This window comes from Calidris pugnax, unplaced genomic scaffold (genome assembly GCF_001431845.1).
Source record: "Calidris pugnax isolate Ruff unplaced genomic scaffold, ASM143184v1 scaffold27, whole genome shotgun sequence".
NCBI classification, from domain to species: Eukaryota; Metazoa; Chordata; class Aves; order Charadriiformes; family Scolopacidae; genus Calidris; species Calidris pugnax.
Genome location: NW_015090893.1, coordinates 3,223,339 through 3,246,311, shown reverse-complemented (window position 1 = coordinate 3,246,311; position 22,973 = coordinate 3,223,339). Strand labels below are relative to the sequence as shown.

Sequence of the window (22,973 nt, the reverse complement as noted above, 5' to 3'; positions counted from 1 at the left end):
AATTAGAATCCTTAATAATTTCGTCTTGATGAAATCTCTACCACTGAAGCTTGACTAGTAAACACATAACGCTTTATTTTTTATAACTGAAGGTGGTGTTCTGGTTGCCTGGCTTTATAGCTAAAGTAAGGCAAGACTCCAGGTAAGCTATACTGACTCTAACTGCATCATGCAAATGAGATGAGGGAAATTTACCCCTGTATGCTTGTTCTTTTACAATACCTTTAAAATTCTTTTAAAGAGGAGTAAAGATTGAATTTATTCTATTAAGAAATTGCATGGTGTATTTTCTCTTTGTGCTTTCTTTTTGCAGAATATTTTCGCTCTGCTTTTTCATATTTAGAACATGTTTGAGTTTGAAATGGAAGCCTAAAGGTTTTTCTGATGAATTGCTGGGGTCTATTAATTTGTATGGTTCGTTTGTGCTCTCCATAGGAAAGCTGGATTTGCTGGTGCATACTTTGGTTGTGTCGGAAATGCAGTTATATTTTAAAGTGATATCTAGTCCCTGTAATATTTTTTCTATCAGTGTCAATGTATTTGGAAGACTGCATCTCTGTAAGGTTGAAAAGAGTCACTTTAGGAAATAAAAATAAATTGTATGTAAGAAGTTTGTGAAGGGAGGCTTCAGTGGCTGGTGAAGGCTGTAACAGGAGTACTGAGGGGAGGAGAGGGGCTGTTTAATACTGACTCTTCCTGTAGCCTGTCAATTTATTCATGCAGTGGACCTTGCAAGCCCAATCCACAGATGCTATTTTCTGCTCCTTACTGAATAAAACTCAGTGCTGGGTCCTGAGTGTAAAGATTAATTAGTTGGTGAGTGTTAAAGGTCTGTTAAAGCCATTATGGCGTATGTCCATAGAGACAAATAGGGGCTATAAAACATTGTGTTCGAAAACTAATTTTACATGTGTATTTTTCATTAATAATAATGATGGTAGTAATAACTATAGTCTTTTCATCCTGAAAGCTCTCAAAGGACTAAATGCATAGTGCAGTGCATACTGTGTAGGAAGGATCATGCTTTCCGTCACTGAAAGGCAGGCTTTCTGAGGGCATCCTTCAAGTTATGTTGAGCTCAGCTTATTGTTGGCCATTGCATAGAAACCTGTGCAAGTGCACGTCATCCAAGTAAGCATTTTTTATCCAAAAATAATTGTCTCATTAGTTGAGCGTACTGAAATATATATATATTTTACTTTGTTGAAAATGACAACCAAAGAAGTGCATATAGTTATATATATTTTACTTTTTTAGTTTGACTTCAAAACCATATTATTCCAATTGGTTGCCAGATTTCAAATAATCTCTGAGTTACAACATTGTTCAATGTCTGACTATTTATCAGAAATTTTTAGCTAATGTAATAATTTTTAGCTTTGGACTAAGCTGCAGCTCTCCTGTGTGTTCTGAAAATGAATGCCTGCATTACCAGCAGCATTAAAATTGAAGCTCTCCTCTTTGCACATTTTTCAGACTTCTGTGGGGTTTTGTGGCATTCCTGTTTATGTTTTTGGTTTTGGTCTTGTTTTTTGAAAACTGGTGAAGCTTAAGGCAATTCAGATGAGTGAACTGACTGATATGGCCTGGTACAGTACGTAAAACTAGAATTGCTGTAGTACATGGAAAAGCATTCATTCTTTTCTCTTCGCAAAATGAGATTTGGAAAAGAAGTCTATAGAGATGATTTCAAAATATGTTGTGGATTTTTTTGCCCCACTAAGTCTATAACACATGCCTCATTTACAAAATTTAGAAGGTGGAATCAAAACTGACTATGTATTCTCTATCTGCTTATGAATGAAAAAAAAATTTAACATGATTGTAAGGGAACATCCTCTTCCAGGTTAGCCACTTGAGTTGTCTATAGTATTTTCATCACAATGCCAGACTTGGATCAGAAGATGTCAAGATATATCTTAAATATAGTAGAAAAAAGATTACAGTTTTTGTGTCCAAGCAATGCACTGCCAGGTCAGATTCCCAGATTTTTATGTCAGAATGCTTTCCGGACTCCTTGTTACCCATTGACATCTTTGGTTATTTTCAATATATGTTGGCTCTCCCTGGTAATGGAGGGAAAGGCTGGCATTCACCAGTACCTACATAAGCATTCTGGGGTTTCTTCCTCTCTTTCAAGTTGTCTAACTCCTGCAGGTTTTAATGGAAGACTTGTTCCTTTAGGAGCAACATTAAGCAGTTGTTTAAACTGTTGTGTTGATGTCAAACCTGGAAAGAATGGACAAGCAATGGAAACATGAAGATCTGCTGAGCAGATTTCCAGCATAAAGATAACTACATAAAAATAGGTAGAGATGATAGTTGATTTAGTGTCTGTGTTAAATGAAGCTATGGTGCATTAGGGAAAGGGTATTCTTGGAGGGAAGATGAAAAAAAAAAAAAATTAAAAACTTAGTGGCTCTAACTGCAATTCCATAATTAATAGCTAATTATATTAATGTTTTGGAGCCTCCGTGGATAGTCATAGCAGAGGCTTCAAGAATTTAGCACTCTCTCTTCAGAAATTGAATTATCACTCACTTTAGCAATGTATTTATATTAGCTAGTGAATGAATGAAGTCAAAGGGCTAATAGATCTAGTGAGTGAAGCACTTGCTTTTTAGCTGTAGGTCAAGCAGCAACTGCAGATCTCCGAGGAGCACTTATCCTGGAGACAACTTGGTTTCAGCGCACTGAAGTGACTGACAGAGCCAAGGGTATGACTGACAGCTGTGCTTTTTGGACCTCATCAGAATGGCTAATGCTGCTTGAAGCCCTATCAAAATATTTCACATCTTGTAATGAAAGCTCAGTAATAGAGGTATAATCTCTTAAAATAACATCAGTTTATAGAAACACACTTTATTTCTAGCATAGTTATCATCAAAAAGGATTGTTTATTTTAGGGTCTAGTTCTTTTTTGAAGTATCTAATTTTACTCATATGTCTAATATTAATTCAATTGCTTAGGAATTGTGAGGGCTGCAGAAGATCTTGTGAAGATTTTCAGTAATTGAGGATATTTCAGATGCCTCATTTGCCTTTCAGTGTGAAAATCCATCAACAGTACACTGGAATAATGCATGTGTTAAAATTAGTATTTGTGCATGACAGTTTTTTCAGGTGTGTGCCAAGATGCATGCTCTTAATTCCTCAGTTCCTCACAAATACTCGAAATAGTTACCAACAGTTGCAGTTTGCTCCAAAGATCTTTAATTTACATAGAAAAGACAATCCATAATAAAATAAATCACAAATTTGGAGAATGCCTGTTTGTAGTCGTAAGCTTTGATTTAGTTTTTGGCTTTTTTGCACTTCCCCATTTTGCTCATGAATTTGTTGCAATTCGTGTATTTGTATTTTGGTGTCAATGTGTATTGCTTACTAGCGGTTAGAAAAGCTGGTGCAGGCGAAGGACATTTAAGATAAGATTGGTGATATAAATCAGAGAAGGAAGAGTACTGACAATATGTTGAGCAGGATCAAAATGTGTTTGCAATTTGCAAACAATAAGTAACAGCAGTAAAAGTTTTTAACAATAAATGTTTCAGAGGAAAAAACATCTTGGTCATCTCAGTCACTGAGGACTGAGAAGAGGCAGCAACGTTCTTTGTAGATGGATGATGAGACCACATTGTGGCTTTTTCATTGTCTTAAGCTTCTAAATCTCCCTTTCAAGCTATTGCTGCAAAACTAGGCTGGAATGATTCATTATTTACACGTAATATGAATTCAGTTCTTTTAATATTTAGTCATCTCACCATTTCATAGTTTTGCTGTATGCTTTTTTATAGATACCAGCCTTTACATTTTTATTGGTAAAATAAAAACAGTTTTGAGAGCATTTTGAACATCACAAATTAAGCTAATTTTTTACTGTTGCTTTTTAAATCTTAATGATGTATGTATTATTGCATAAATTACGTGAATGGCTCATGTCTAACATTAATAATAGCACTACCATTAACAAAAGAAAGCAAAGTTGCGAGTGGTGGATCTTGTATACTTTATGTATGGTTATTTTGTAGGGAGTAGAGACTAACAAAAGCCAGTAACGATGTATAATTTAATACGTACAGTATGGCTAGCAAATAAAGTGCCAGAAGTTGCATCTCAATTTGGGCAGATATTTGCTGGATTCATTCTAAAAACCTCCACAAATACTACAAATGCAGATTGTGAATATAACATTGTAGGGTAGCAATTTATTACACCATAATTTTGTTTATAGCGCTACTGATTAGCAGTTTCACTGTGGTAGCTTAAAGCTCAACTTTTTGTGGAATAGACATTTTGTGGCATAGCAATGGCCAACAATTACCCGTGCCATACTTTTTGTCGTTTTCGTATGGGTATCATTTGTTAACAGCAGTATCCAAATTAGCATTTCAGAGGTTTTTCAGGCTAGATGATTTTAACTGCTCCTTCGCGCATGAAAGTCTTAATCTCCTTCACAGCACAGACCTGTGCAGCGTAGAGAATGACTGCAGGGGGTCTGCACCTCATAAACGCTCCTTCTAACGAGGGTCGTCGCGGCAGCGTGGACTTCCTTGGGGTGAACCCCTGCCCTCTCCCCTCCGCCTGAGGTGAGACGTGTCCGGCACCAGAGGGGTCTGTGCCAAGAAGGCCTGAGATGGGGTTTTGCAGTCGGGAGCTGCCTGTGCAGGGAACTTGGGAGGCCCAGCAGTGAACTAGCCCAAGCCCAAAGGGCTCTCCTCTTTCTTCCTGAAGCTCCATTAGCAGTAGCCGTTCCTGAACGGCGGGGATGGAGCTGTTGGGCCCCATGGATGCGCAGGTCCCCACAGCAGCAGGGCCCGGTGCCCGCCTCAGCGAGGGCCCTCCCCGGCTCCAAGAGTCTTCCTTTGTTTGCAGATCCAAGGCCTGCGTCGCCGTGTGAGTGATAACTAGATAAAATATACATCTTGGCTTTGGCCTGCTTTGAAAGGTTTAGATGCTGGGGCCTGTTTGTGGCTTTGGAATCAATCTTTGACATATGTCACAGTCGTTAAAGTAGGTATTAATACAAAATAATAAATTTGTGTAGTGTTCAACTTTTCTGTAGCTGTCTGTCAGAAAGTTCTGAAGTGGATTTCTTTAAAGACTCCCTGTCTCCTGAGGAAAAGGGGATAAGGCAGTGTGTCCCTGGACAGGATCTATGACTCATTATGTCAATCAAACTCCACTTCAGAAGGGAATAAAGAGATTTGTATCTCAAAGCTGTGCATAACGACTTCTCGGCTTTTCATTTCATATTTATGAGCGGTTTACTTTGAAGTGTTTATCAGGCAATACGCAGAAACATGAGAGAGCATTGCCTGAAACCATGTTCAAGTGTCTAATCTGTTAAATGCTTGCTGAGCAGGCTAGTTCATCAGTGCATGCAATGCAAAAAAGAGAGAAAAAAATAAACTTTCTGGGTTTTTGAGGTTTTGAAGCAGAGTCTTTATATTAACAATATAAAAAGGATTAATAATGCCGAGCATTTTGAAATAAATGTAATATATGAAACTTACAAAAGTTGGCTATGTTCTGTGTTAAGTAGATAAATAGTTCTTTGCTTGAAAGGAAGCTTGACAGTACTTAATACCAAAACTATACAGTGCCACAGCTGCTCTTAAGACAGGAGTATACAGTGACCACAAGATCCCTACTGTTAATTTTGAAGGCTTGAGGCATTCATAAAAGCAGACTTCTGTAGGGTTCTTTTCCCCCTTCCAAAAAGAGCAATTTGCTGATAAGAGAAGTGCTAAAAGCTGATAAAAGAATAGCCGTGGCATTAGCCTGCAATGGAAACAAATTTCCAGCAGTATTACCCATTTGCTGTGTGCTGTGCCTGCAGTGGAACCTCTGAAGACACAAGTATTGTTAAATAGGTCAAAGATAAAAAGCCAAAATGTTAGGTAGAGTGGAAACAAAATGACAGTGTTTTTCTCATTGCAGTATAGCTCCGGTGGGTTAGCTAGAAGTGAGAAGATGCCTGATGGTCATTGTTTCAGTTCCCTGTTTATAAACTTTTTGATACCAGCCCTGTGAAGTCAGGCGTTACTGATTCTGGCTGGATGTGACTGCTCAAAGCAGTCCGATGAGATGGAGGGTGTACAGACTGCAGTGCTCTGTGTGCTCCCGCCCACAAAACCACATTGGAAAATTCTGATATGTGTGTGGTCAGTGCACAATATTTACTTGCGTGAGTAGGTCCTGAGGATGCGTGTACATGGTGCCCATGCATGTTATCCAGCATATAATTCTAAAAGCAACTTCACTTTAGAGCTCATTTTCAAACATATTCTTAAATATTAGTAATTTTAAAAAGAACCAACCAGAATATTATTAGTTCAATGTTTGCTTTTTACCAGGACGTCTTTCATACCATTTCATCATTTTGCGCCGATCGTTTTGGTTTTCAAACAAATGTATCTTTCCCTTCTACAGAGAACACGGTTGACTTTGAATAACTTGATTTGTGGGTCCCTCATTTTGGACTTCTTAAAGTCATCCCTAAAATGACTGAGAGGATGGCAGCTGATCGGTACTGTACGCTTTTGATTATCTAGCTATAGATTTCTCTTCTGACTTCCCAGATCAGAAATCCTTAGAAACTTTGGGGTTGTTCACTATTTTAGGTTGAGGGTTCTTTCTTATGGCTTTCCCATTAAAGGGTGAAATGGCTGCTTCTTGATTTTTATATAGCCCTGCATGTTGTTTGCCAGACTCCCAGTTTAAAAAAAATAATATATATATACCAAAAAAGCGCTACAAAACACATACTGTGTTCAGTTTCCATGACAAAAGAAAGATGTAGGAGAACTTGAATTGAGGATAGTTTTCCAACACCTATGCCTGTTCCTTGTTCTGGAGTCATTAAAGAGATGACAAAGAAGAAAACAGAGCAACCAAATGCCTTTGAGAACCACAAATCTGAAATTTAAATAGATGTGCTGGCAAGTTTTAATATGCTTAGCTGAATCAGAGGGTCATTAGTCTGAAAGTGATGGATAAATAGGTGAAGTATCCAGAGCCTGTCCTGGTAGCTTAAGCCATCTGATGCTACTGGCCAGCCTAGCTCGTGCTCTATCACACCGGTAATTAAGAAAACCATTTTTTTCAGATAAGACAGTGACTGAAGAGGCAAGAAATGTACAGCAGTACCACAGGCAAGAGATGTACAGCAGTACCACACAGCCACAGTATTTCTGTCAGTATTCACATAGTGGAAAAACAGACAAAGCAGGATGGGCAAGCTCTCATCCAAGCTGTCCTGAAGGCAGGAGAGGAGATTTTTTTCCATCCCTGGTCTTCCGTGCTGTCCTTACCATATTCCAGACTCCCTTTCAAAATAAACCGGATTTTTGGCTGAAAACTGCCTGGGACTCCCATAGGCAAAAAGGAAATAGATGAAATAGCCTAAAATGCTTCTTTGCAAATGTTTGGTAGGTTAAAAAGGATGAAATAGCGTGAGGATTAATGAATAATCCAGTCTAATCTCCCTCTTGTTAAATCCAAGGAATTCTATAATTGGAGTCTGCAAAGTAAAAATAAAAAATAAAAAATAAATAATAAAACAAACGTAATGGCATCGTATGATACCTAGGTGTACTTGACCTTTATCAGAGAGATGTGAATTTATCATTTCACCTGAACTGCAAGGCACTTATTAAGCAAGTAAAGGCACTTACGAAGTGAGAAGATGCATGTGGTAAAAATAGTCAGATAACACTGCCTGCACAGCAACTCTCTTTCAAACCAACCAAATTTTGGTCTGGCTCTCTTTGTAGTTTACTGTGTTATCTCCTAACAATAACACCTCTCTAAGATTTTGGTTTTAGACTGAAGATTTTCCATGCAGAACTAAGCAACAGAGAAGGGCTAGGCAGTAAAATGTGTTTTATTGCAACTTGTTCTTATGTAGAACAGTTGCAGTAGTAGGGGGAAAACAGTTTTTTAAAATCTGTTCTTAATAATCAGGGTCAACGTTTTCCTCCACATAAAAGACAGTTTGTCAGAATCGTAGTTTTAGTGGAGCTATCTTGATATTGCTTCTTCAGAGGATCACATGCTGCTACCTGTTAAACTCAGTGCTGGAGCGGTGGTTGGAGCTTAACTTACTGCTTGGCACATTTGTATCTCCATTCTGTTATTAACCAAATTAAAGTCAGTGCCAGCAGTCCTTCAAACCTTAGACAAAAATGGAAGGAAAAGGACAACAGAAGGGCAAAAACTGGCTCTATTGTTATTACGGAGTATTGTGTCCAGTTTTGGGCACCTCAATACAAGAGAGATATCGAGGTGCTGGAGCGAGTGCAGAGGAGGGCAACGAAACTAGTGAAGGGCCTGGAAGACAAATCATACGAAGAGCGGCTGAAGGAGCTGGGGCTGTTCAGTATGAGGAAGAGGAGGCTGAGGGGAGACCTCATCACTCTCTACAACTACTTGAAAGGACACTGTAGAGAGGTTGGGGCTGGTCTCTTCTCACAGGTAATTAACAATAGAACGAGAGGGAACGGCTTCAAGCTCCAACAGGGGAGGTTTAGATTGAACATTAGGAAGGAATTCTTCACAGAGAGAGTGGTCGGGCATTGGAACAGGCTGCCCAGGAAGGTGGTTGAGTCACCACCCCTGGCTGTGTTTAAGGGACGTTTAGATGCGGTACTGAGGGATATGGTGTAGGGGAGGACTTTGTAGAGTAGGGGAGATGGTTGGACTCGATGATCCCAAGGGTCTCTTCCAACCTCAATGATTCTATGATTCTATGATTCTATGACACAGTTTCAAACAGCAGAAAGTTAAAATAAACTTAATTTATAAGCTATTTATTGGCTCAAACCACAAATCTTCAGTTCTGTTCATTGAAAAGAAGAAGGGAAAAGTAATCTAAATTAAAATGAAAGCACTGGAACTGAAGTTCTAAGCCACTGGAACAGACAGGAGTTTAGGTAAAACCGAGGGAGTGCATTACCCGGGCAGAGCTGTGCTTCTGAGGTAGGGAGAGGACGTCGGAGCAGCAGGTGCCTGCAACGGGCTGAAATGAAGGTGTTGCACTTGGGCATACAGTGACTAGCAAAAAGAAAATCAGAATAGCAGCATATTTTATGTATATGCCACTGTAGGGAAGGAAAAGAGGTGTGTGAAAAGGAGGTCATATGTCTTACTCCCATAGTTCTGCAGAAGCCTGGTAAGAGCAATCAGTTCCAGCAGCAGAAGGGATGGATGTGCTGCACTGTTGCCTGTAGCCTTGCAGGTATTGCATGTGCCAGAAAGGCCAGGATGGACATGGTTTCTGTGTTTGCCATTGTATGTGCAGTCTACAAATTATAGTTATTGGTAGATGAAAGAAATCCTGTATTAAGGGTGTGTATTTCATCTGTAGCAAAGTTCAGGAGCAACGATAATCTGAATTGGTGCCAACTGTTCCATTGGTAACACCACAAGTGACTGGCTGTGAAAATAACTAATTATTTCACTAGGATTAAAAATGAAAAGCTGAAAGCAATTTATAATTCAATCAAACATATAAAGACGCTTCCTGATCTGTTCATAAAATGAACACAAGTGATGAATAAAAGAAAATGTGGTTGTGTCTGTTACTTAGTAGGTATACTGTCTCACAGAGCTTAATCTGTTTTCCTTGATACCTGCTTATAATATATATCTTTTTCTTCGAAATTATAATGCTCAAATTATTTTAATTTCATTATTCTTTAAATTTGGCATTAGATTTAAATGGAGATGTGCAATATGCTTTTTTTTAATTCATAAGGTGCTGCATTTAAATAGTTTCAATTTTTTGGGAAGCTCTTCTTTCCATTTTAGATTAATTCCTTTCTCAGCCATTGATGGTGGTCTACTGCTTGTCCTCCTAGCAGGATTAGAAATGCGGAGTTACATCCATCTCTGGCATTTCTAAAACCTGTTATGAGTAACATCATTCAGAATGTGAACACAGAAATTCCGAGCCAAATAATGGTCTAAACTTCTTTTATTCTACTGTACAGAATGCAATTTACATTGCCATTATTTCTAGGTGACATGATGTTTACAGTGAAGAAGCACCTTGTAACTAAACAGCTGACAGCTGCTAGTGCTAAGAAATCTTTATGTGTGCCTGGGGACCTTCATAAAATATGGAGCATCCATGTTCCTAACTTGTGAAGCAAGTTATAAAAGAAAACAATTAAGGTTTCGTCTGTGATGACAGCTGATTCAGGTTTTTCAAGAGTTCCCAATTAAACAGTTACGAAGGTATGAAAGCTTATTACCTGTGACTTCTACTGTTTCTTGAGAGCACAGTTTATTTATCAAGTCATGAACAGTGGCTTACTTTTTACTGCTTTTTAAATCTTGATTTAACAGTATAAAAATAAGAAAAGGCTTTTCATGAATTCAGCAAATTATCACCAGCTAATTTATGCACTGCTAGTTTCCTGCAGATTTTCATAGAAATCTTTCTTAATAATTGAACTCAGATTTGTGTATCAATGAAGTTTAGTAGCTGTACAGTGATTATATCCAAAAGTGCCTATATCTATATATTTATGGTCAACTGAGGCTTTTTTTTTTTTTCTGGAGACCAAGGAGAACTCACTGTCAGAGGAGAACTGATATAAATCAAATGCTTTTTCAACAGAAGACCAGCATCTTTGTGAGCTCGACTAGAGTAGAAATGCAAAATACCATTTTTTTAGTGGTGGAAGCTGAGATTTTAGATTATGTGGGTACCGTGGTCTAATTATTGTACTTGTTTGTACCAGATGAGCCTGACTGTGCATTTCAAACATGGATAGTCAATACAGGTACTGAATGCTAGCTCTTCTTGATTGGGGTGGCATTTCATTCTCCATATACTATCTTTAATCCTGACTCCACTTCGAAGCTCCATTTTCTGTGGAGCTGTATTTGTTATTCCTTCATAGGAAAATCCTATGCTAGTGTGATAAGAGATGATATCAGATGTTGAGCAGGTTGTTGAAGATGAAAAAGCAATGGTAGCTATCACTTTATCACAAATGCAGTATATTCTTAATATTTTTTTAATTATATTTTTTTATAATATTCCATCCAAAAAAACCCGACCACTGTTACTCCAAAAATCGCTGTTACTTTGATGGTGTTTTGACCGGAGCTGGGAAGTTTACAGCAAGAACATCATTACTTGTCGCAAAGCTTCATGTTCTGTTTCTTCTTTCCTGCTTGAAAAAGTAATAAGAACTGAATTTTAGTCATTGATAACCACTTTTGTGTTGGATTGTCACAGCACATAGCTATGAATTGGTACAGATTTTATCCCCCAAATGCACCATTTGTCACTGCAGAGGTACGCTCGATTGTTTGGACACTCGTGGTAGCACAGTGTTGTTGTCTACGTGCTACAGAGGAGAAGAACAGAGTTTGTGCTGGTTTTCCCCCAGTCACAGTTTTTGTGGGTTGCTTTCAGTCTTTTTATGATGTGGAAGTTAGTTTCTGCTAGTCCTCAGTGCTGCACAACAGCCCAGTTGTTACCTCTGTGCTTTGTGAATGTATTTTGGCGTGAGCAATGTGGCACAACTAATTTCAGAATGCTGAAGTGTCTTGTTCGCATAGAAAAAAAAAAAAAAAGTGCATTGTTGTAGTTAGAAATGTAAGAAATTTCTCATGTGTTCTTGTCACTTCAACAAAAAGTGCAGAAAATGAGATTGGAGTTGGTTTAGATTACTGGCCATGCTCCTGGCCTGGCTAGACAATAAGTAGCCCTAAAAAGAGCAGATTTTTTTCCCTTCTGCTGGAGGTTGCCCTGGGAGCCATCATTGACATGCGACATGCTTATGCAAATGCAGGTATGCATTGTTATGTTTAGCACACAAAACCCTGTGGGTTTTTAATTTGATTTTGATCACAAAGCAGTTGTTGCCTTCTAAATGATAGATGCTACATTTCATTAGAGATAGTAGATGTATGGAGAGGCCTGAAGTTGCATGGAGAAAGGAAGATCTTATTTACATGTTGGTGTGTTGTGTTGCTGTGCCGGGAATAACAGGGGAGGCTCAGCCCTGAATTCCCTTTCCACTGGCCCTTAGTCAGCGAGGAGGAGGAGGAGAAGTTCACCTAGGCGGAACGCAGAAGGGCAAAGCAGCAGAGCAGAGCAATTGAGTACAGAATTGCATACTTTTTTTTCCTGTCCCCTTCAGGTTTTGGAATGGACAGATCTGTAGGAATAACACATCCCTTTGTAATAAATGAAGCTATTCTCCTTTTGCCATTCCTCAGGGCTTGGAAAAGTTGGAATGCTTAAGATAAATGAAAGACTGGCTGGGAAACTAAAACGTTAGCCTGAAGAATTACATTTTAACCTGGGATTTCTTGGGTAGATAGTAAATAATAATCATGCTTGCCACCTAGCTCCATCCTCTTGTGCTCCCAAATCTGATTTTGTCCTTGATCGAGATGGGTATTTGAGGAAAAAACAGTAAATGCATACTTTGCCCTAAACCAGCACATCACTAAAAAGAAGTTTATATCACCATAAGGTGATACCAGAAATATAATTTTTAGACGGTACTTGTTCTGCCAAAATCAGTGTGTGCTCTGGAGAGAGGCTGTTGTACTCTGCCTTTCCTTAGTTTAAAGCTGTAAAGTGGGGATGATAAAAGCTTACCTCACAAGGAGGTAAAGGTAAATAAAGTAGTGTTTGAGATGTTCTGAGAGACTGCATTCAACATAACCTGAGGAAACGTGTATGAAGTAATTAAAACTGCTGTATTCTCTATTTGGTATATACATACTGAATGAGGAAGGTTAAAAAAATGAGTAGCTCCAGTCACTTGACTGAAGGAAGAAATTCTACTGAAAAAATAGAATGCAATCACATAAGTGAAAAATATATAATATTGTGAGCTAGAGTGAAATCTCATTAGATGCCTGGTTTTTATAAACCTTATTTTTTTTTTTTTAAGTGGATATGAATCTACTGTATTAATACTGTCAACAGACTTATTGTTAGAAAGAGAAACATCTGTATGCTGGTATTAGGCTTGGGGATCGCCGAGTCAGAAAGAAGCAAGGCAGAAAGAGGATTATAAAAAAGACAATTAAAGGATTTCTGTCATTGATGAGAGAAGCTAGGAAATATATTTCAAATTCAAACCACATGTTGTAATGTGTGTGTGGATTTCTGTTTGCTGCTTCTAGTGAGTGTGCTGCAGAAGGGACCCAGGCTGCCAGAGTTTCATTTTTGAGAAAATCATAGTGTTTCTCTTAAATTTCTCTTAAATCAGTTTTCTGCATGCTACTGCGTTAGGATTTATAACAAAAATTCCCAGTGTACATGTATATTCTAAATTTTAGTAAGTATTACTGGAGTGGGGGTGGGCGGGTGTATGTGTGTACACGTGGGGTTGGGTCCCAGCACAATGGAGATGGGCATCAAGGCCTCTCTGGTATTATCATACTTCTCGGTAACATCTGTAAAGCATTTCCTGATGCCTTTGTCACAAGTGTGTTCTAAGAAAGGAGGATTTATCATCATGAAGTGGTTAAAGTTCACATTCACTTTCCTGATGCCTTTGTCACAAGTGTGTTCTATGAAAGGAGAACCATGAAGTGGTTAAAGTTCACATTCACATAGTTATAAAATGTTTAGCTTCCCTGACTAGCAATACCTGGAATTTAATAATCTTAAATGAAAATATGTCATCTGTGAATCTTCTTAGTAGGCGGTAACAGAAACGTGTAGGAAGCCCTGCTATTGTTAACCTTCAGCTTATAGATTTTAAAAATCTAGAGCAAGGTATAGCTTGCTCGTTATTTTTATTTTCTAATTTCTAAGCAATCCATTCTCTGGTGTTTGATCAGTGGAGAGTTTCTTCTCCAGGAGCTTGCACCACCCCTTCCCCGTGCTAGCAAAGGAAAAAAATTACTATTAGGGAAAAATTGTTAGGGAGTTAGGAAATAGGAGTGTTAGGAGAGTTGAGGCAAATAGTTCAGTTTATGTAAAAACATTTGTGAGTATTAGAAAGGGGAGGAAAAACTAGCTGATAAACTGCTGCAGGTTGAGTCTCATGGCTAGGATGGTCAGCATCTCCTCTTCCTTACCTGGCCTCCCCAGCCACGGCTTGTTTCCTCTACTTGGAGGGATATCAGTGAAAGAAGAGCTTATCTTTTTCTTCTGCTTTTCTTTTTGAGTTTGTGCTTCCTTCAGAAATGGAATATCACAGTTGTTGTAATATCAATGATGTGATGAGAGAGAATTTTCCAGGCGTGTTTCATGCTAATATTAAATTTGCCACAGTGACTATTCATTGTGATTACGTGGTTAAAATTCCTGTATGTTGCACAGAAAAGATACTTCTGATGTAAGTATATTTCAACCACCAGAAAGATGCATTATATTTTATGATGATGTATCAAGGGTAGAGGGGAGGGGGAAATTTATAAAAGAAAGGGCTTACATTGCTATAATTTTTTTCAAAAATCATAAATAAAATAGTAGAAAAACTTCAAAAATACAGGAGAATAGTGTATCCCTCAGCTTAGATTTGGAGTCTATTTGGAGTATCTGATTGTGTAGAATTAGAAACAAAATCAAGAAAACATTTTGTAGAACAGGATCTTTAACTGTGAGAAAAGAGTAGTTTGAAACAGGTGAAATACAAAGAAGGATTAAAAAGATGGCAGCTGTTTAATCAGATAAGGAAGATAAGTAAGAAGGGTAAATGTTAAAAATGTGTACAGTAAGTGAATTAAAAAAAATTAGATTTTAATAATCTGCTCTCCCAGTCACTATAATAAACGAATGTATAAAGAAATGAGAAAAACTAAGTGTGCATCAGAGTTTGTTCAAAAGAAGACCTCTTCATATACCACAGATTGGAGCTGAATTGTGGTACTTGTGCCAGCAAAAATCATTATAGCTGTGAACATAACAAAAATTTGAGAAAGGATAGAATGTCTTCAATGTATTCTTGTTATTCTTACTTCTTGTAATCGATTATAGTAGCAAAGAAAGTCAGTGATATTATCCTTTTGATTTTAGACTTAGCCCAGTTTTGAACTGCTGATCTAGTGTTGAAGGCAAATTTATCGTATCTGTGCATTGCTGGTTTCAGATATCTTCCTCTGAGGCATCTTGTAGTGATCACAGCTGGATTAGATTAATCTTCAGAAGGGCAATTCATGCAATTTGTAATTACCCAAATGAGACCTCTGCCTAGAGGTTAGGTGAAAATAACCTTGCTTATATGGTAATGCTTTCTAGTATTTGCTGAGATAATGAGTAGAACTGTACATCGTTGAATTAAACACACTTTTAGTAAGTATTTATATACTAAATAACTTAAGTAGTAAATTTCTGTAAAAGGAAGAGTGCTCAGAAGATAATAGAAGTAATGTGCTAATTAAAAGGAAAACATCTTTTCTATTCTATTGAGAGACTATTCACAGCATGTAGTTTGTGGGCAATGATGATCGAGTACATAACATTATATTATGCTTCTAAACTAGTATACTACTGGTCTATTTTTGTATGAGAGATTACGTGCACCTTAAGGGAGCAGCTGGTATTAACTTATTTCCTTTAATGAGAATGGTCTGGTGATTTCTGCAGGTGGAAATGAAGCGATGGGGATGGAGACTGGTAAGCTCTGTTGCATCTGAAAAAGCAAAAAAACCTTGTAACTTTTTTTTGTGTGTGATGTGTTCTTCGAGAGAAAGAGGTTTCTTTCTTTTCCACCAATAAGGATCTGATATTATTTATCTCTTTTCACTTAGTGTCACCAGCGATGTAGGAGATGCTACGAGAAGCTGAAAGAAAGCACCCTTAAGTTTTGAATGTGCAAGAATAGATTCTGCCGGCACATTTCAGTCCTACTTTGCAAGTGAAGTTTCAGAAAAATGCAGTTACTTTCAACTCCGTGCAAGCCCTAGAGATAGAGTGTGCTGTGTAACACTGTACAAAGCCATCCATCTGCCTTGACTGCTAGTGCTAGGACTGCATTTTAACTCAGGGGCCAGATTGCTCTCTGTGAATACACAGCAGTACAATTTGAATTCCCAGGGCATGGCAAGCAATAGGTACTGCTGCCCTCCTTCCTTCACTTTGCTTCTAGGAGGTCTTGACTTGCTTGATCTCCTAATCACCTAAAGAGCTTTTAGGAAGTTACTTCTTGAAGGAGACACTAAATCTTAACCCCGGGCCATGCTGGGTCTCCGTTTCTTTGCTGCAGCTGGTAGGTGCTGTAATTTCTACTGGCAGTGGGGGCGAGGAACGCTGCATTGTTCTTGGTGACCTTTCTGTCACCGGGATCCCATGTGGAGTATTTTGCCAGTGTGAGTGGCTATGAATTGAGTTAGGTATTTTCTCATTATTTGTGAGCCTATGCTTTATTTGCAAAGTAGAAGTAGGGTTCTTTCTGCTATGGATTATTTGATAAATGATTTCTGTGCATCCAGAACCTTGTAAATCCTCTATGTGAATTTACAAGGGTGGTCTACTAATGCCATTAATGCTTTAATGCGCAATAATGGCTGAGCAAATAAGAGGATATTATATTAGTGAAAGTAGTTCATATGTTATTCAAGAGATGTGGACAGTTTCATTTCAGGGAAACAAGGCCTGTCGGAGAATACAATCCAGATCAAGAAAATGTCTAGAGAACATAACTATAGTGTTTATATCTCCTTTTCGTCAGTTTTTGCAGTAAATTAAGGGCAATGAAGATATCAGGAAGTATAATATATAGAGATACATTTCGAACATAACTATAGTGTTTATATCTCCTTTTCGTCAGTTTTTGCAGTAAATTAAGGGCAATGAAGATAGAGATACATTTTTATATATTTAAATATAAAATATGTATGTGAAAAATGCTTTTATATACCTACGTATGTATAAAATCTATTTATGTATATAGAGGTGAGAAACGTCTCCAAAATATATTATTATGTGGTTATCCATGGTTATCCAAGGACAAGTTACTTTACCATTGTATGCTGGCCTAAAGAAGACTCTCAAATGATATTTTGCAGAAGCAAACACTGAAAATTAATAAATAAAAGTAATTTAGAGTCTACCAGACAAGAACATGTTTCTGCTGGAGAGGGAAATCTCTAGAATATTTCATGTCCATTATGAGAATGCTTGAGATTTTCTGTAGTAAGACTGTAAGGAGATTTCTGAGAAGCAGCATAGAAGATCCATTCCCATTTGTTCTTGAGTTGATCTGATCCATTTCTCAAATTTTTTAATTTGGTCAGTTTTCAAATCTTTTTCTCCACATTTCTGGAAGAAGCCAGGTTCCCAGATAATAAAACTCAAATAGATGAATGAATTCTGTGAATACTATTATTTTCCTTCCACTTTCAGTGTCTTTGCCATTTTCTTCAAATAAATGGTATAAATGGACAAATAAATACAAATTTCTCTGAGGATTTCTTTTTGCATCAGATATTATAGTCAGATTTTGACATCAATACAGGATGCTAATCAGAGTAAAATCATCTGGGCTTGTAATGGCTGTTAAAATCCACGGAATATCATTAAAATGTTTTACTCTGTATGTAAACCAGCTTAATTAAGCTAATATATTCATAATTGGTGTGTCTTTGTAGACATTTATGTCACCAGCAAACAAGAAAACTTGAAAAACTTCACTTGCATGATGAGTTTGGTAATTTTAACATGTGTCTAATGTCAGCATGCACTCTACCTGTGTAGATCAGAAAGTGTGGGACTAGTAAGCTTCAGTTCACTCTATTTTCTATATCTATTTTATGTTTTGGGTTGATTTTGACATTTTTTTTCATGAGTCTAAGGATAATTGGCTAATACGGCCAAAACAAAACTCTAATCAATCAAGCTGGTTTTCTTAAATGTTTTCTATTGAAATTGCACATGATTAAAATTTATATTTTCATTAAAAGTAACTGTTTCATCTGTCGTGCCAGAGCTCTTTACTTATTTAAAAAAAAAAAAAGGGCAAAAAAATCTCTTGACTGAAGTGCACTTGAGATGCTCATGTTTAGGACTGTTCAGCTCATTGCTTTTGACTGAACCACAAAATTTCTGATTACTGGAATAAATATTAGAAGGCAGGTTAAAACACGCTCCTAACCAGGAGGGTTTGGGTTTATTTGGTATTGATGAGAGAGCTGACTTTTTTTAATGTCAGCGTTTTTATGTTCTTTTTGAGCATTGTCACTAAATGCTTCATTTAATTAAAAGCATCCAGTCAGGGGTACTTCTGTCCCTGCTGTAGTTGGCCAGGCGTGCTGTGCGCTGGGTATCCCAAGGGTGAAGGAGCCGGTCTCCTCTCGTGCTCGGTGGTGCTCCCCAGCCGCTGCTGGGTGAAGAAATCAGTCACCTTCCTTTGATGAGCTCTGGAGATAAATGTTAAGTAGGGCCCAGTGTTACTTTCTGTAGATGCATGCATACATCCCAGATCCAAAAAATACTGTAACAGCTAGGTGTGAGACTGGAGAGAGCGGATACAGGTACATGAACCAGATTGATTTAATACTGTATCATCTTTCTTGGCTAACCTATGAAAGAAGTTGTAATACTTAAAAAAAAAAAATAATAAATCCAGTTAATGTCTTTTAATAATAAAGACACTTAAGTGTATTTTTTACTTCGTGCATGATCTTCTGCTGTATAGCTTAATTCTGATGAATGTGTGGAGGAAGAGGAGAAAATAGAAACTGCTTTTGGACAAAACTACCATTTGAGAAACACAGACCATAGATCTAGCTTCCCTCTGAATTAAGAAATTAATTAAATAATTGGCAGTTACACTGCCAGTGACTTCAGCCTGTCTTTGTTCTTTATTTTTAACACAATGTAAGGAAGCTAAAATCACTTTGCTTTTCAAAACCTATGAAAGCCTTAGAGACCAGTGAATATTTCCCTATACTTTTTTTTTATCACGCTGTTCATTACTGTAGGAAACAAATACATAAGCAGAAATCAGCCAGCAAGTCTATACTTTCTGAGAACCCTGGGGGACTCCATGTGCTTTAAAAATGTATGAGACTTTGTCCACTGAGTCGTTATTAACTGCTAAAGGTCACATGTTTTGACATTGTTCCTGAAAATTTTGCCTCTAAACGCAGTGACCTCCTGATTTCATGTTGATGCTCACTTTCTACTCGAATATGGTGAAAAAAGGTAGAAAGCAATGACAATGATTAAGGTCTGTCTCGATTTCTATAGCAGATATTAAACTACCAACCTCACCAAATGTAAAGTGCAAAACTGGTGACAAGGTTTCATGTGACACACCTGATAGATTTGCATTCTTACAAGTGATCCTGATCTGTAAACTGTTTTCCCAAATAAGTGTTTATTTTCTATGAAATAGGGAACCGTAGAATTAAATATCCTGTCTGTATGGAAGACTGCTGTATGAGAAAATTTGCTTCATAAGAAAAACTTAATCTTTTTGAGTAGTCAAATGCTCAACAGAGCTCATGCTCTGATCCTAGAAAACAGTAACCTAAAATTTAGAGGCCTTTCCTACCTTTGTTTTGTGTATTTCATCCGTGTTAACTATATTCAGTATGTTTTAGTTTAGTCTTACTGGAGCTGTGCACCAGAGATCTCTGTATGTAATTCATTACGAAGGCTCGGCATACAGCGTAATTAAGACAAATTAGAAAGGTCTGTTATTTTCAAACTTAAAATAAATCCCCCAGCTTTTAAATTATATAATTTATTTTTTTTTTTATTGCCCTCTAGGAACAAACTTCACCCTTGCAGAACTAGGAATCTGTGAGCCCTCTCCCCATCGAAGCGGCTACTGCTCAGACATAGGAATACTCCATCAAGGCTATTCCTTGAGCACGGGCTCCGACGCTGACTCGGACACGGAGGGCGGGATGTCCCCGGAGCACGCCATCCGGCTGTGGGGAAGAGGGATCAAGTCCAGGAGAAGTTCCGGGCTGTCAAGTCGTGAAAACTCAGCGCTCACGCTGACCGACTCCGACAACGAGAACAAGTCAGATGAGGAAAACGGTAGGCCTTTTTCTTCAATATATTCTTCATGCACATGTATGAGAATGTGATCCTACTTAAAAATACATGAGTATTCTTTTAAAGGTGAATTTTTCACTTTTCTTTCTCAGTTTGACTAAAGCTGCTTTTTAGTGTTGGTTGTTGTTTTTTTTTTAGCATTAGTATCAGGAAACTCTATTACTTGCGCATCATATAATATATATTGTGTTTTGTTTTACAGTTTACTTTCCACACAATAGTGTTTCACAGAAGTTTGTGCTTAGAGTACATTAAATAAAATTTAATGATGAGAAGCAGAAAGAAATTTCTTGAGAAACAGTTTTTCATGTATGGTTTTTATACACAGCTTGAAGTAATATTAATAATCTACAGTATGCTAGTAGCTGTAACAGTGGTGCTAATTCGTGACAATCAGATTTAATTTTGTGTGGTTTTTCATGTTTTTGAGGTTGTAAAAAAACAAAATTAATTTTCCGCTTGGTTATTGGTAAGTATTGGGGGGGCTTTTCAAAAGCAAACCTATGCATCTGACTTTGGCAAAGCATTTCTGTTTAGTACACTTTATTAAGTTCACAGAAATGAGACTTTAGACAGTGCAACTGTAATTAGTGACAAAACACCTAGACGTTGGTTGATTCTCAGAGTAAACTGCATTAAGCCAACTCTCCTTTCAAATGCGTACAACCCACATTCATGTTCTTCATACCTATCAGCTAAAAATTTTTACCTGGGGAATTTTCTGTGCTCACATATTTTTAAATGAAACTGAAGAGGAAAAACAGTAAAAATGGATTTGCAGGAATTTGTGCTCCGTCCTGTGGGGTGATGAAGGTGCAAACTCGACTTAGTTAAAATACAAACTGAAGGGTTTGATGCTTCTGTTGTGAGAAGGTGAAGAGGAACGTCCCTAACATGCTGCCCTCAGAGCTGCTGTTCAGGTGGCTGATACCAGCTAAGGAAACAGCTCTCTGCTATGCATATTAGTTGTGATAAAATTAAATTTGTTATGTTTTTATTTGGTTTAGTTGTTTACTTTAGACCCCTCCATATGCCTACTGATAGTTGTCTTGGTTTCAGCAAAACCAGTGTGCCAGGCAATAGAAACACAAGCGACTGCTTGTCAAAGCAAACAAGGCAAAAAAAAAAAAAAAAAAAAATCAGTTTTTGAAGATCCCTCTCATCTTTATGATTCATGTTTTCCTTTCGTTTTCTATATATGGCCACTTCTTTCTACTGCCCCAGCATTCCGAGTGCCTGGAAAGCATACATTCAAAACCATCTTTATGGGGCAGTGGTGAATAATAAAAATAGGAAAGGGGAAAAGGCAAAAAACCCTTTTTCCCTATAAACGTGATACATTTTCACAACCTTTGTTTAATCTCACCAAAGTCTTTTTTTCATCTTCATCTAATTCACGCACGTTACAACGTGATTTATTTGTATTATTATACATAGCGCTTATTGGACTTAAAATCTAGAACGAGCCCTGCTTTAAATGAAGCTCAGCCATAAGGAAATCATTTTTGTATTATAGCTTCTACTGTAAAAGCAATTAAGGAGGAGAGCTGAAAGGGAAGCTGCCTGTCCTGACATGCTCCCGCATCCAGGAGGGAGCGAGGGAGGCGATGAGCTGCGCGCAGAGCTCTGCTGCATCCTGCCCGTGGGATTCCCAGCCACGGCGATGTTATCCTCCCTCACACCATCCCAGTTTGGTTTTTTTAACTGGCTTTGTGTTCCCCCTTCACAGGCTTTTTCCTTCCAGCTCCTTTGTTTCCATCCTGAGGAGTCAGCGGGTAATGAAATGCTCACATTCTCAGCTAAATTAAAGCCCTGATTTCCTACCTAGTGCTTTCGCCCAGTGCCTTTAAAATTCCTTTTCTGATTCCTGTCGGAATTTTGTATCGCCCCTGAGGCTCAGAGAGTTTATAATTTTCATAAGTGACGTTGCTGTGAATGCAGGGCAAAAAGTTGTATTAAAGGAAAATACTGAGAATTTTGAAAGTGGGTATATTTTAAGATTGTGTGATCCAATTTCTTCCGCATTAAGAAGAAATTTGTGCAAGTTGGATTTTTTCATTTGGTTTTTAACTCAGTAGTAACACTGACACGTCACTGATTAGTCTCTACAGAGTTTTCATTTTGACAGGAGCTATGAATTTCAAACACAATTTTGAAATTCAGCTTGTCAAAGGTCACTTTTATGTTGATTTCATTTCTTTAAATTGTTTCTTTTAACAATAGGAGTTTATAAAATTGTATTTTGGTCCTCCACTACAGGGATTATAAATGTAAGCATATCCTCAGTAGCTGAGGAGTTGTTCTTGACCTGATTCCAAGTACCTCGGTAAATTAGTTTATGTTCAGTAGTATCCATGGTGTGTAAAAATATTCCCCTGAAGCTCCTGCTAAATGTTACAAGTAGATCATTCTTTTTTTATCTACTCAGGCATAGCACTGTACTTCATATTTTTTTCAATAACTAATGGTAAAACACTAGTCTTTGTTCTAGTTCTGCATCCCTTCAATCGTCGGCTGATGGCTTGGGGCGTTGGTAACAGCCACCGTGTGGTCTTTCACCTCCGCTGCTCATGTGAAATCAGCACTTCCCACTCTTAGGCCCTTTTAAAATGAGCCCACGAACACACGACTGTTCTCCGTGGACTCTCTCCACTTGCAAAAAGCAGCTTTTAATCTTGCACTGGACCCAAATTCTTCTCGGGGTTTTCATTAGAAGGGAGAGGCTCCAAATGCCTCTTCTGCCATGCCCGCCTGGCGAGGGGCAGCGGGGCTTGTGCCTTCCTGTATTGAATTCTTCACTCTGTCAATGGATGGAAAGTTTTAATTATAGCATGATTTTTTTGTGAGTTAATAAAAATGGTAGATCCGCACCATTGGATACCTCCTAGAATTCATGTTCCCAGGCTAAGGGATTCCTACGTTTTTTTTTCCAACTTCTCTCATCGTTCTGGTTTTTCCATCCTCTTCCAGTTAATTT

General features: G+C 37.9%; 1 protein-coding gene across 1 annotated transcript in view; it reads left to right on the top strand.

The window, feature by feature from the left end:
• The window catches only part of LOC106891287 (teneurin-2-like), a 195,190-nt gene extending 172,596 nt beyond the window's left edge, over positions 1-22,594 (top strand). Inside the window, exons 4-5 of the mRNA XM_014947737.1 lie at positions 19,703-19,978; positions 22,488-22,594. Of these exons, the coding sequence (XP_014803223.1) occupies positions 19,703-19,978; positions 22,488-22,594 (383 nt within the window). The remainder of the gene's footprint in view (positions 1-19,702; positions 19,979-22,487) is intronic.
• Positions 22,595-22,973: the final 379 nt, after the last annotated feature.